This window comes from Onychomys torridus, chromosome 9 (assembly GCF_903995425.1).
Source record: "Onychomys torridus chromosome 9, mOncTor1.1, whole genome shotgun sequence".
In the NCBI taxonomy this organism is placed as follows: domain Eukaryota; kingdom Metazoa; phylum Chordata; class Mammalia; order Rodentia; family Cricetidae; genus Onychomys; species Onychomys torridus.
This window is the reverse complement of record NC_050451.1, coordinates 56232106-56247587: the sequence shown is the minus strand read 5'-3', so window position 1 is coordinate 56247587 and position 15482 is coordinate 56232106. Positions and strand designations below refer to the sequence as shown.

Sequence of the window (15482 nt, the reverse complement as noted above, 5' to 3'; positions counted from 1 at the left end):
GTTGGCCAGCTGGGAGAGTTCAAATTGAGGAGATAATTAGGGAAAATTGCTGAGTTGTGGGTATTTAAATGTGAGATTGCTTTAAGAAACATGCTATTGTAAGAAATAAGGAAGGACCCCAAGGACTTTTCTTGAGGGCTCTTGAACAAACTGATAAAAGAGTACAGCTAGCATGGGAATGCACTTGGGATACTAGACATCTTATCACACCTTATCGACAGATCTCTCTTGCCTTTTGTAGCTGTATCCACTCATTTCCGTAGCCCCTGGCAACCGCACTCTTTCTATAATTTTATCTTTTGAGATGGTATAAATATGAGACATACATTGTGCTGTTGGAAACTGGCTTTTAACTAGGCATAATTCTCAGTGTTTTTCTAGGTTGTATGTATCAACACTTCCCTTTTATTTCATTTTATTTTAATTATTATTTAATTAAATAATTTAATTTAAATAAAAAATTTAATTAATTTATTATAATTATTTTAAAGAGAAAACAATTTGCAGTCAATACAGGGCAGGATTCTCTCCAGTGAAATGAATATAATTCATGATATGCTTTAAAATCTAAGGGGAAGGTTTATAAATGAAACCTAATTTCTGTGATTATAATTGCTAAAGTTACTCAGTAGGTACATGGGACTCAGTAGAAGATTCTCCCTATTCTGGGGTATTTAAAGTTCAAAGGGTAGCAGTGTATTCTGAGTGGAAGCTGACCACCAAACTAAAAGTGCAGCAGCAGAGCCGTGTCAGCAGCGGAGCCGAGCTTTATCATTGTCTCTGCTGTCCGCTTTTATTGGCTGACATATGCCAGCATTGTCTCTAACCTCCAGTTTTCTTTGGAGACAAAATTTCATCATGTTGCCTCGGCTGGCATTGGACTCCTGGGCTCCAGCAGTCCTCCTTCCTCAGCACTGACAACATACCCAGGCCTTTTGTTTGTTTAAATGTGTATAGGTTCATGTATATATGGGTAGCACCCGGGCGTCTGGTGCCCTTGAAGGCCAGAAGAGGGAGTGCTGTAACCTTGAACTGGAGTTACAGTAGCTTGTGAACTGCCACGTGAACGCTAGCAATCAAATCCGGATCTTCTGCCAGAACCACCAGTGCCCTTAATGACTGAGCCATCTCTCCAGCCCCCTCCCTGACTATTTTCAGATAATTTTAAAACCATTTTTGTAGTATGCCTTCATTATGTGACTAAGGCAAATGATAAACGTTTACTTTGCCTTCTGCCTTGTGTGACAAATACCTGATTTGGAAGGGAGTGAGCAGAAGTAGGAGCAAGTCCCTTCTGTTGTCTCCATGCACTCTAGGCCCTGAACCAGCCCTGCCGTTTCCAGATCAGATGGCTCCCCCGGGGTTCCTTATGTCTTCAGTCACTGTGCTATAAGGAAGACTTTTTTTAATATTCAAGTAAATTTCCAGGTTTGGACCAGTTTTTAGTCTTTGCTGGTCAGATCTCCTCATGGCCAAGATCAGTGCTTAGATGCCCTGTTACAACAGACCTCTTAATCATTTTGCTGGTATTTTGGCCCCTAACCTTAAAACAGACCATTAGTCCTTATTCCCATGTCTTAGGGTTTCTATTCCCGCGATGAAACACAATGACTAAAGAGCAGATTAGGGAGGAAGGAGTTTATTTCACTTAACGTCTGTATCACCGTCCATCAGCTAAGGAAGTCAGGACAGAAACCTGGAGGCAGGTGCTGATGCAGAGGCCATAGAGAGGTGCTGCTTACTTGCTTGCTCATCGTGGCTCAGCCTGTTTCCTTCTCCCATCAGTTACTAATTAAGAAAATGCCCTACAGGCTTCCCTCTACAGAGGCATTGTTTTAACTGAGGTTGCCTCCTCTCAGATGTCTAGCTTGTGTCAAGTTGGTATAAAACTATCCAGCACATTCACATTTAGTAGATTTTACATAAGCTCAACACAATTCATTTTATTTGAAATTCATCGTTTTAAAGTATATAGGGTCATAGGTATGCTAATTACCTTGATGGAGCCATTCCAGAGCATATACATCATCAAAACACTGTTAACCATAGATAACTTTTCTTTAACAATTTAAAGTTTTCTTATGGTATTTTTTCTCTTTCAAAGTAACAGGGAGGAATTTGGAAGATTCCTAATAGCTAACTGCTGGACAGTCTAATGAGTATTGGTCAGACCCTATGTTAATCAATTCACATTTGAGCTCCTTTCATTATTTATTCGTAGAGAATTTCATACAGTATATTTTATCATATTCTTTTCTCCCCTCCCCCAACTCCTTCCAGAACCTTCTCTCTCCCTACCCATGCAATTACATATTTTTTCTCTCTTAAAAAAAAAAGGAAGAAAAGAAAAGAGCCACTAAAAAGCATGAAGTCTGATTTGTGTTGCTCATCTGCTGCTGAGCATGAGCATACTTGTGGTTGACATACCCAATACCAACAGTCCTTGAAGAAAGCTGACTTTTCCTTCCTCGCCATCTGTCACTTACAGATAGCTCCCTGGCTAGGGGTGGGATTTGCCCACTTCCCCTCCTTTATGCTGGGATTTCTGCCGGCTTGCGTTTGTGTAGGTTTGGGGCATACTGTGTTGATAACTCAACTATAGCCTATGTGAGATACCTATTGTGACTCCCATTCTGCACAAGAGGACTGTGGGGTATTCAGTTGACATCACTTGGCAGTTAAATGATAGAATTTGAACCCAGAGGCCAAATGTTTCTCTTCAGCAGCACATCTGTGAACCCCACCTTAAAATCTTTCTTTTCTCTTGGCTTCTCCATCCACTGACCAAGCCATTATTTCCTCATCTAGTCCATGAAATGTCAACAGATGTTCCATAAAAAAAGAAAGTTTAATGGAAAAATATTTAGCCCAACACTTTCCTTATGTGCATAGAGATTATGCTGAGAACTTCTCACCAAATTATATGTTAAATGTATATTGCATATCGCCAAGAGGAACATTCATCTTCTAGCATTCTAAAATTATTTTTGCATGGAATGTTGTGTTTGGTTTTGTTTTTACAAGTTATCTATAGATATCTTGAGGAACACACAGTTCTGTGCCGTTTCTGTGTTCTTGAATCTCATCCATTTCCTTACACCATTAGTTTGACCTAAATCTTGTAAGTTGTGTGTTGAGTGTAAGCTCACAGGTGTTTGTCTGCCTTAGCCTGCAGGAAACACTGCTTTTTCTGGAGTCACTGTGTTATACAAGGGCTGTGTTAGCTGCTGTTTCTGCATGGATGCCAGGGCTGCATATGCCAGCTTCGACTTACAGACTGTGTTGAGTACCTGCAAATACTGTTCCCTTTACTGCACCACCAGGACAGTTGCCCTAAGAATAGAGTGGAACACTGTGCCTTCTGTGCACTTTGTCTTGAAAGCCGGTCAGCAGGGTCCTCTCCTCTGTGTGCCTCAGGTCTGACATGGTGTCTATGTGTGGTGACTGCTCTTAAACCTGGAGTCCTTAAAGACCACATCCTGTTTGCTTTAGTTCTCATAGCCCACGTGTTACTAACTGGCTTTACCTCCATAACTGTTTGGATGGATTCACTCTCTGGAAGTACTGTCAGAAACATGTTTTATGTTGAAAGTCAGAGTATCTTGCATTTCTTTTGTTGGTAAAAGTCTTTCTTGTATTTCAGTATAATGTTACAATTTCCTTAAAGTTTTTTTCCATATGGAACATTTTTTAAACAAAACTATTTCTAGGTGCTGGTAGGGCACTCAGAATTAAATATAATCCTGCATTCCTTAAGTTATTAAAGCATTTTTTTAAAGTTTGTGGATATTCACCTTTTTATGAGTCAGCTGTCTTATTGTGGCTTCCTCTTGTACAGTACCGTAGCTCAGACCCAGAGCCTTTTGCATGCTAGGCAAGTACTCCTCCTCTGAGCTCTGCTTCAGCCTGTGTGACCTTTATTTTAATCACAATTAAAAAATTCATTTATTGTTTGCATAAGTTCATCTAGATTTATGTTACCTTTCAGTGTTATCTAAGCACCTATTATCTCTTTTCAACCAGGTTAATGAACAGAAAGCAGCCTCCTATAGCACTTCAGTAGATAGATAATTCATGCTAGATTAACCTTTTTATTTTATTTTATTTTATTTTATTGTGTGTGTGTTTTGCCTGTGTGTGCCTGGTGCCATTGGGTGCCCTAGGACTGGAGTTACAGACGGTTGTGAACCACCTTATTGGGTGCTGGGAATTGAACTCAGGGACTCAGAAGAGCAGCCAGGGCTCTTGATTAATTAATCTTGGGTTATCTTGCCTGCTTACAAATTTGGATTCATATTTTATCTGACTTTATGTAAGTTACCTTTCTCTTGCTGTCATCTGAACTTAATTTCTTACATAGAAGAACTGATTTTAAAGTTTTTCTGTAAAAACAAAAAACTCCCACAACTTAAAAAAAAAAAATGTGCTGTATAAACGCTAATTAGGAATATCTTAGATATGAAAGGGCAAGAATTGAGCATGGGCCTACATCATTCTCAGTTACAGTATCTGAATACATATCTTTCCAGGTTTTAAAAAGTTACAGAAAAAAGAAAAGAAAGGGAAAGAAGAGTGTTGAGAAATGCTTGTATGGGGAAAGAGACATCGCATCCAAGAAGCCACTCCTGAGCCCTATTCCTGAGCTGCCTGAGGTCTCTGAAATGACGCCTTTGACTCTGTGCATGCAGAGGACATGTTCAGGTGCTTATCTCTGGGCACATTACTACTGTGCTCTTTCTCTTCCCTTTCCCCGTTCACTTTTATAAGACTGAATCTGTTATCAGTAAAGGAAGTTGTAATCATTTTTATCAGAAAAATTCAAACATAAAATTTGCATGTAATTTTGGGGGAGATTACTTCTGTTCATCTACTTTTTGATGAATTTTGTTATGATGAATTATGTTTGGTTATGTGGCTCATCACAGAAAATGGGTAAGATGGTCTCTTATTAATATGTATGTACATCTTAAGAGTTAATAACAATGTTGGATGGAATAGTAATGCCAGACGATAGTGGCACACGCCTTTAATCCCAGCACTTGGGAAACAGAGGCAGGTAGATCTATGTGAGTTTGAGGCTACCCTGGTTTGCAGAGAGTTCCAGGACAGCCAGGGCTACACAGAGAAACCCTGTCTCAAAAAAAAAAACTGAAGAAACAAAAAAGAATTAATAGCAAAAATAGGAAATTAGAAAAACTTGCATTTTCTTACAATTATAATCTGGAAAATGTTTATAAATTGAGCTTGATTACCTTGAAAGTTACCTTTACAAGCAAAGACCAAGTTGATTTATATCCTAAGATTTATTGATTTTATGTGTAGAAGTGTTTTGCCAGCATGTACATATGAGCACCATATGCATTCCTGGTGGCCAGAAGTAGGTATCAGATCCCCAGAATTGGAGTTACAGATGGTTGTGAGTTACCATGGGGTGTTGGAAACCAAACCCACATCCTTTGCAAGAGTAGCCAATGTTCTTAACCACTGGACCATCTTTCCAGCCCCTATAATGTCTTAAGTTTAAACTAAGTTTTCATGTTTAAACTGTTAACATAAAAAGTGCCTCCATTTAGCATGTTGATTCTGTATGTAGCCATTTTAAAGTAGCTACCTTTGTCCAATGTCATAATCTTAGCCTGCATTCTTCAAGAATTCAAAATGAATGATACATGTGTGACTGTAGACTCTGGCTTCTGCAGGCATCTCAACTTGAGGACAAAGCAGGAGTTGAACAAGTACTCCTAGCTTTTTTTGCTCCTGCCCTGTCATGAGGAGTGCAGTGGAGTGGGCGGTCTGCCGTTTCTACCTTCTTTTAGCCTGCCCTTGATTCTGCTTGTCTACTAAAATGGTCCTACCTTCATTGCAGGAAATACCTTATGATCCTAACTGTTTCTATAGTTGCTGTTGTCCCCTGAAAAGAGGGTTTAAGACAACTTAGTTTCTTTCCATCTCTCTATAACTAGAGAAAGTTCAGCACCTCTTTTTTTTCTAGTATGCTATAAAAATGTATCAATCCTAATTTTAAAGTTATAAAAGAGCCTAGCTAATACAGTCATTGTATGAATAACTTATATGAATCTCTAACTTTACATACTGTTTTACCTACTCTAATCAGGAATGTATTTTTTTCAGATTGAAACATTCAGATTTTTATTTTAACTTTAGGTTCAGCTATATCTTCCAGCTTTTATTTAAACATGTTTTATATTCACTTGAATGACCAACTAAAAACATTATCTTAGATAATAGTAGAGATAGAATCTAATAAGTACATTGATTTAGAATCATAAGAACTGAATTCCTGTGGGAGAGTTGTTCTCAACCTGTGGGCTGCAACCTCCTTGGGGACCAAACAAACCTTTCACCAGGGTTACTGACCCCTAAGATCATCGGGGAGCACAGATATTTATATCACAGTTCATAACAGTAACAAAATTACAGTTATAAAGTAGCAGCGAAAATAATTTCATGGTTGGGGTCAGCACAGCATGCAGAACTATATTAAAGAGTCACAGTATTAGGAAGGTTGAGAACCACTGTTCTAGGTCTCGTCTCAATCTCAAACCTTATTAATGACTTCTCACCTATAAGGTACTACGAACATATACAAAGCTGCATGTGATGTTCTTCCCAGGAGGACAGCTTAGTCAGAAAGGAGGGGACTGGGCTGGACTTTGAGACTGGGGCCATTGGCTCTGTCTTCTTTTTATATTTTTTTTATTTTATGTCTATTTACATATATTTTTAATATATTCAATGGGAATTCTTAGAAGCTATGCCAACTGTACACTTCAGCGGCTGTGTCTTCATGTATCGCCTTGTTTCAAGAAGATTGATAGAATAATTTGAAGTATGATGGTGTCTGATTTTTTTGGGTAAATAGGAACTGTTTCACATACAAATGGACATTGTAGTATGGGAAGTGCATTACAGAAAAGGAAACTAAGACAGCAGTTTCAGGTTCATAGTCTGAAGTTGTGTGCTTTTTTATTAATTCATGTGTTGCACACTTGTTTTCTTAACCTGTGGACTAGGGCAGTAAGAGGGACGGAGAATGACTGATGGGAACCAGAACAGTGTCATGATTGTAGGCTGGAGAAGTTCTGAAAGATTGAAAGACAGTACTCCGTAAAGCACATTGGTGTGAGTCAGGCTGCTTATTTAATAGGCATCGCACTGTTCCTTTGTAATTGAATTAAGTGTGTTTATATGCCGTAGATGATTCCAGCATAAGTGAAGAACTGCAAGACGTGATCTCTCGTGAACTTCCTGGGAAAAGAAGGAGACCCTTGCCTCAGGAGGGAGACTTGCCTGAGCCAGAGCCAGCCTGTGAGCAGTCTGAATTGTGCTGCTGCTTGTTGCCTGTCACTGCTGCTTCTGAGGGGGCGCCAAATGCCAACGCCAGGGCCACAGGCAGACACGCTAACTCCAGAGCAGACAGGAAGCGTCCAAATGCAAAGGGGCCAAAAACCAAGACCAAAACTGAAAGCAGTCCTGTGCCTTGTGCTGTGACCCACGGGCATGGTGTGTCAGATCATCCAAAGGCTCTGTGTAGCCATTGGTGCCAGGAATTCTCCAAGGCTGATCAAAACGCAGACAATCCTTGTGATATCCTTACGGTTTCAGAGACTAGGAATGTAAAGTGTGAGGAAGACAGCAAATGCCTAGCTCCAAAGGGGAGTCTGCAGTGTGACCCTTTGCCATCTGACTGCTCAGAAAGGGAGCGTGACTATTCAGTAGGTGTCCTGGTAGATCATCTAAAAGAATCCACAAGCCACAGTGGGAATGCAGGAAGAAATCGTGCAGGAAACAGCAACCTCACAAGTGACAGAGAAAGGAAACAGAAAAGACACTCTGTGCATTGTTGGGAGGGTCAGAGCTCATACCTGAAACAGAACAGGAACCCTGCATCTTCCTGCAGTGGGGGAAGCCCTGCAGAAATTACTTTAGGGAATCCCCAGCTGTATGAAGATTTATCTGCCGCCTTAGAGCAAAGCTTTCAGAGACCAAGTGATAAACCCAGAGTGAGACGCAGCACAAGGCTCCAGGGAGATGTGGAAAATACAGGACTTGTATGGATGTTGCCTCCCACTCCTCCCAAGTCCCAGAAAACCAAAAGGAGAACTACAATTTGTGCCTTTGACAGCAGAAAATTTGAAAGTATGTCTCCCAGAGAAGAGACTATATCCTCAGGACAAAACCCAGGTGCCCCACCATCCATGCCAGGCAGCGAGAGCCAGGGTGTTGGTTCTTCCAAGCTACCTGGGAAAAGGAGGAAGAGCTTCTGCACGTCTACACTCAGAAATGCTGAGAGTACCACTGAGCCACCATGCTTCAAGAGAAGAGCCTCTTTCAACAAGGGAGAAAGCCCTCTACCGCTGTGAGGGGCTGGGTGCAGGAGCCGAGGCAGTGATTGACAGCTCCAGCTGGGATTGGCTCTTAGGAGGAGGGATCCCAGCTCTCTCTCATCCCTAGTCAAGGCCAGTGCATTGCACGTTTCTAATAAAAACATTTGAGTTGTGACGACTTTAAGTAGAAATGACCGAATTTCTTCATCATCCAAAAGAAAAACGTGATTATGTATCTTCTCCCTCCAAATGCTAAGTGGGTTTATTAGTCTTTTGCTAAATGTTCATTTTTAGACCTACCAATGTATTTCTATGTTTTCATTCCTTCTAAATATTACACACTTACCACTGAAGGCTTAGACTGATCTGGAAAACATCCTTTAGAATGACATTTTTTATTTTGGGTTAAATTGAAAACCAGCCTTTGAAGTCTTGGTTGTCTGTCTCAAAGTGAGGTCCTACATTGAAAATTTTCTTCAGTGACCAGAACTCTATCGATCCATTGTTAAAAATGAATATGTAATTAGAAATAACTATGCAACCATTCTTCCAGATTGTTCAAATTAGTCACAGGTAATTCAGAACTTAATTGTTTCCTATTAAATTTATTTTTGAAAAGTCAAAACTTAAATGTGTTCTAGAAACTTTGTTTACCAACAGTGAAGCATGGTCTAGGTATCTGATTTCTTTTAACAGCATTTTCCAGCAGTTGAAACTGTTTCCTGATATCTACACTGTCCTTGTCTGTTCCCTCTGAGCTTAGCTTTTGCAGCTCCCTAGTCTTGGCGACAAAAGTTTAAAAATCTAAACTGCTGTGAATCTGGAATCTGTGAATATACATAAATCATCTTATCATTGAACAATGGTCCCAGAAATCCTTTAAATCACTAGCTCTCCTTCAGCCTGATAGCAGAAACATGTTAACAAATAGCGCTCCCTATAAATAACACACAGGGAAGAAAGCTCCTGCTGGGCGGCCCATTTCCCCCTTGGAGGCGGGGCTATTTGTTACAGCCTTGGCACCGCCAGGTCTGGAACCCCTGCTGAGAAGGACTGATGGCTTTTACATTAACAGGCAAAGTGATCCCCAATTTCTTCTGCTCAAAACTTTCTTTTATCTCTACATGTAAATCATTTATGGACTCTGCTCTCCCATGTATGTGACCACCAAGTCAGTACCGCTAAACATACACACATACCAAAATGATAAAGAATTAACTCATTTGGAAACATGAGTTTTAAAACTTGGGTTTTAAAAAGAGTTAGCATTTTGCCCTTGTTTGGGATGCCGTTCAAAAGCTGTTGACTGTTCTTGCCTTCCTATTTTATGGTGGTGGCATCTCAGCTCTATCTCACTGGCCATCATTTCCACACTGAGCTATCAGAAAGTGCCAGCTGATTGTGACTCGGTTTGTCTAATGTAAATGTGTTCTCATTTTCCAGCACTGAAATTAAATCTGTAATCCGCTGTGTTCATTCTGAAATGTTTCATTATAAATGCTTGGTTGATGTTTATAGACATCCCTTAGAGCAGTGGTTCTCAACCTTCGTAATGTTGTGACCCTTTAATTCAGTTTCTCGTGTTGTACTGACTCCCAACCGCAAAATCATTTTTTGTTGCTACTTCATAACTGTATTTTCGCTACTGTGTATTGTAAATATCTGGAGTCGTGACCCACAGGTAGAGAAACACTGCCTTAGTTTCTTAGACCATTTAGGGGCCTAGTTTATCTACCATGTCTACCTGCATCAGATGCTTAGTGAAAGTTAATTTCTGTATTTGATCATGCTTTCTGCCTCCACCCTCTCCCCAGTTTCTTTTCATTAATGGTAAGCTGAAATTTAATTTTCCCTGCCTTAATCTTTTTCCTAGAAGTATCTAAACCTGGATGCCTTCCTTAGAATGTTTCCCGTATTCATTGAGTCTCTCCTTGCAGATTCTCATTTCTTCCACAAGGTGGCACTGTGGTTCCTGCAGTTTTCCTTCCATGAGCAAAGAGGGCCAGGGCTTGTAACTGCTGTTGCTTCAACTTCCTGATATTTTTGTTCTTTTTTTTACCAGGAAATGGAGAGTGCTTGTGAAGAGAGCAGAGAACACATAATTTAAAAGAAGTGTAAACAGCTTTCTGTATCTAGAAACTCAACTGGCATACATCTTCCAGACCTCTATGCCCATGCAAGTGTAGTTTGCCAATGTGATGGGTGTGTGTGTGTGTGTGTGTGTGTGTGCGTGTGTGCGTGTGTGCGTGCGTGTGTGTGTGTGTGTGTGTGTGTGTGTGTGACATTCTGCCAGCTCTGTTTCACAGAGTACCATGTCTTACTTCAGACAGCCTTAGTGTCCTTTAGTCTTTCAGCCCCGTGTGGAATTTCATATCTGGGTATCTGTAGTGTGGGTAGTCATCTCTTCAGTTGTAGGTATTCATTGTCTCCTGCTTTTGTGACTGGAAATTGTGTCATGGGTTTTGTGAGATGATGCCAGTGCTGAAGTGGCTGGCTTCTCTCCTGTAGATTCTGGAAAGTTCTTCTGACATACAGCTAGCATCTTGGCCTTTTTTTATTTTCTCCCTTCCCACAGTGATATTCTTTCTTAACTAATCTCTGACTAGAGCTTCGGGATGAGGGTGCAGCCCTGTCCTGGCAAAGCAAGCAGAGGATGGTTGATAATGCCTGACTCACACTCGAAATTGAAAACACTATTTCAAACGTCCAGTTTTGTTTTGTTGGGTTTTTTGTTTTTGTTTTTAGGTAAAACAACTTGGAAGAGTTGACTTTAAAAAGAACATACTGTTTGAATTTTGGAAAATGTGTATGGTCATGTGCCGTTTTGACAGCAGAGTAATAGTAAGCCCACCAATCCAACACCCTTCCCAGCTGATTGTAATTGTTGTATTTCTCACCTTTTCTAAAATGTCATGCAATCTCAGGTAGGTAGGTAGGTAGACAGATAGATCCTTTGTGCCTGTTTTTTAATAGCACGGGTTTTGTTTTAATAGCACAATGCTTTCAAGAGTCACCCATGCTGCATGTTGTAAATGATTGTTGCTGTTTTTCGCTGGTTATTAATTTCACTCTGGATATTTGGGTTATAAGATTTGGGGTTTTGTTGTACGTAAAGTTGCATCCTGTTCATACATGGTTCTTTGAGGTAGGATCTCGGGGATTTCTGTTTGCCGGGCTGGTGGCAATGAGCATGTGCTCTGTTTATTTGCCCTTCTTGTATCCTTATCCATTGTCATGTCTTTCCCAGGTTTGTTTATTTGATACAAGTCCTTTACTGGGTACTTTTAGAAATATTTTCCCCAGCCCATGGCTTATTTTTTTGTTTGTTCTCTTGGTATTATTTGAAGAACTGGTTTTCATTTTGTTGAAGTTGAGTTTATTGTTTTTCTTTTCTTTTTATTTATTTTTATTTTTTATTTTTTTATTTTTCGAGACAGGGTTTCTCTGTGCAGCTTTACACCTTTCCTGGAACTCACTTGGTAGTCCAGGCTGGCCTTGAACTCACAGAGATCCACCTGCCTCTGCCTCCTGAGTGCTGGAATTTCTTTTCTTTAATAGTTTATGTCTTTTGCATCCTAAGAATAACCAGGCATAGTGTTTCATGTCTATAATCTCAGCCCTTGGAAGTCTGAGGCAGGAGGATTATTGTGAATTCAAAAGCAGCCTATAACATTTAGTGAGTTCCAAGCTTTTCAGAGCTGTCTCAAGCCAAAAGAAAAAATACATTTCCTAAGCGCAGGAGCACAAAGATTTTCAAGAAGTTTCATGACGCTATTTCTCCACTGAGTTTTCCATGTATTTGCAGTTAATTTCTGTGTGCTGCCGGAGGTGCAAGTGGTTTTTGTTTGTTTTGAGTGGAAATCAGCCAGCATCATTTGTTGAAAAGCTCATTGTTGAATTGTGTTGATATCTTTCTTGAAATCATGAGTCTGCTTGGACCTTATTCTGTTGGTCTGCATGTTTACTGTCCCATCGACACAACATCTTGAAGCCTCTTCCCTTTTTGCTGTGAATTTGACCAGAGTTTACTTATGGGATCTGGGATGGACTAGAGGCCAGCAGAAGCAAAGGGTTAACCAACTCTCTGGGGGCCTTCATCCTGCCCAGAGCACACTCCCTTTTGGAGACCATGAGTCAGCAACAAAAGCATCCAGAGAAAAGGTGGGAGGCCAGCTTCACTGGAAGCCTGTTCTTGAGCCCAGTAAAGATTTACTTCATTTGCATCATGACCTTGAGTCCTGCTGTTGTTTGGAAGTAATTCGCTTTATTTCAACATTGTCTTCTAAAGTTCAAACTTAGGTTTACCTTTTTTTTTTTTTAACAAAAGGTAAATTTAGTTCATTTATTTTCATAAAATATGATAGTTTGGTTTAGTATAAAAGCTGTCATAACATCATTAAGATTTGAGAATTGCCTGGCAGTGGTGGTGCACGCCTTTAGTCCCAGCACTCTGGGAGGCAGAGGCAGGCAGATATCTGAGTTCTAGGCCAGCCTGGTCTGTAGAGTGAGATCCAAGACAGCTAGAGCTACACAGAGAAACCCTGTCTCAAACACCCCTCTCCCCCGCTGCCAAAAAAAGAAGGAAAGATTTGAGAATTGTTTCTTATCATAAGTAAATTTCCCAATCGAGTCATCCTAGATAGGAAGACTATTAAGCATTCACCATCATTTATTCAGCAACTACTGTATGCAGACATTTGTTTCTAAGTCTGGATGTTCTGTTTTCTCCAAGAAGCAGAATAACGGTGTAGGGCAGACCGATAAGGGCATGCCCAGCTCTGTCAGCCCTCCCGGTGGGACCAGCTTGGGTAGGGCAAGGTTCTGGAGGAGGTCTTCGAAAGGCCCATTCTTTACAAATACCTTTCCCTTATTACAGGTGCAGACTGAGTGCAATCTGGCTTCATCTTTGGTAGACTTCTATTACATAGTTTTCTTCCTGTATGTTTTAACCAGTGAGTACATCTTGGTGAAGCGTAAGTTTAAAAGACAAGTGGTGAGTTGAACATGACAAAAATCTGAAGAGACATCTCAACTTCTTAGATCTTTTAAAACCTCCTGCTCCCACGACTCTGCCCCAGCCAATCTTACTCTGGGTTTGAAAATTTAGATCAAGTGAAGTTGGTATTAAATTCAAATAATTGTGTGTGCACATAGCAGAATTTTATCCTAAGTTCACTGGAAAATTGCATGGCCTTGATTTGGCTGTACATAGGCTGGTCATAGCATGCTGTGACCTAACAATGTTAAGTGTGTCAGTGTGCAGCTGTGTCACTTTTGGACATTCTTTAGTCCCAGCAATAACCTAGTTGCTGAAGTGAGGAGATGAGCAATTACTGTTATGAATGGATACTTTTTTCCTACATCTTCAACCAAGGTTTATTAGAAAAGTAAGAGATTGGGATTTAGGTGTTTTCTGGAAGTTTATGTTTTGGTGTGTTAAGCATTGTGCTATATATGAAAAGAAAATAAATGGACATGAATACAAAAGAAAAATACATTTGTGTTCTGTATGGGCTGGCTGGGAAGTCGTCATAAGGATTCCCAGTGTCCAGTGCCTTCCTTTAAGTCTTTCTTCTCATCTGTCCAGATGTTTAAGTTGTCTAAGTAGTTTTCATTGTGAGGTAAAAGTGGTCTGCAGACACCCCCCCCCCAAAAAAAAAAAACAGCTGGTGTTTTAGGTTTAGATAAAGGAAAAGTGAGATTTCCAAAACCTTACATGTAAACCTAAGGTTTTGATCTCTGGTGTTTCAAGGAGCTGTTAGACTTGATTATTAAGCCTAGTAGTTGATTTTTGTGGCCTTAGTCACCCTACTTAAATTTACTTTAGAAATTTCTACTGCTTTGTGATATTTCGTGATCTTAACAGTGGTTTGATAGAGACCACACTTCACCTCCAGTGTCGGGTATCCTGGGGGTTTGGTGGAAAAATCTGTTATCATTTCCTTCTGAAGATGCCTCTGCCTTTGCAAACCTGCCCTTCCAAATAGTAGAATAATTTTTCAGTATAAAATTGACATCAGTGTTCGCTTCAGCAGCACATACACTAAAACTGGAATGATACAGAGATCATTAGCATGGCCCTTGTGCAAGGATGACACAAATTCGTGAAGCGTTCCATATTTTTTTTTTAATAAAAATTGACATCAGGCAGTTGAAATTTCCTAGCAGAAACTGAGCAAATGATTTTTCAGAAAGTAAGATTGTATGATTTTTCTACCTGACATGTCCATTTTCCCATGTTCATGCCAGTACTGTCTTTTCTTGTTTGAAAGTTAAAATTTGAGAATGAAGATTTTAAGAATATTCCTCAACTCAAACCTGAAAAACCTGGTGTTAGTCTTGGGTGGTTTCCAGTGACCCTCTGCCTCCTTCTTCCTGCCCCCTGTGTCGATTTGGAACTGGGCAGCCATTTTTGTTTTTGGAAGGGAAAGGAGACAGATATAATGAATGGCTTCTATTGTGCAATATTTCAAACTCTCTTGAATGCATTCGAATGGGATGGAAACCGTTCTGCCCTATGTCATAGCCAAAACAAACACGACAGATTCCCTAAACCTGGATGTGTGTTTCTCTCAAACTGGCAGCAGAGTTCAACTCTCACGACAAGAATTTGGTTTGACAATTTTTAGCCCTTGTTCAACTAAATATTAGCAGAGGCCACAGCCAAAGCAAATACCATGGGAGAAACTTAATGCACGTATTTACAGCTTGCAGGTGACTTTTTTTTTCTTAAAAAGTTAGAGGTTTGTCTTAAGAATTGCATTTGTGGTAATACTTTTAACTAGACAACTTTTGCTAATATTTTAAGAATGAACTGTCTGATAATGCTAACTCCCAATGTAAATAATTCCACAGAGGTCCCTAAAGAGTGATAAATGCTTGAATTTAAGTATTTAAACATTTAGAGACCACTAAGAATCTGAGAATTCTAAGGCCATCAAACCCAGCAAATATGCGCTAGAGGCCCCTTGATAGCAGCCTTCTGTGCCCCCCAAAGAATCCCCTCTAAGAAGCATCAATGGTTCCTTTATGAGGCAACCTCCAATACTGTGTACTGACTCCAGTCACCCCCACTTGCCTTCTAAGTACCCCTTTGCCTCCACTGGGAAAAGGTATTGTGCACAGTCGATAATT

The 15482-nt window shown here is 40.1% G+C and overlaps 1 protein-coding gene and 1 non-coding gene across 2 annotated transcripts in view; both read left to right on the top strand.

The window, feature by feature from the left end:
- Positions 1 to 8429, top strand: part of Cdca2 (cell division cycle associated 2) — a 32971-nt gene extending 24542 nt beyond the window's left edge. Inside the window, exons 13-14 of the mRNA XM_036200096.1 lie at positions 4530 to 4701; positions 7219 to 8429. Of these exons, the coding sequence (XP_036055989.1) occupies positions 4530 to 4701; positions 7219 to 8384 (1338 nt within the window). The 3' untranslated portion in view covers positions 8385 to 8429. The remainder of the gene's footprint in view (positions 1 to 4529; positions 4702 to 7218) is intronic.
- Positions 8430 to 14367: 5938 nt separating this feature from the next.
- Positions 14368 to 14472, top strand: LOC118591718. Its single transcript, XR_004946006.1, has one exon. It is a non-coding gene; the product is annotated as a U6 spliceosomal RNA (small nuclear RNA).
- The last annotated feature ends 1010 nt before the right edge of the window (positions 14473 to 15482 follow it).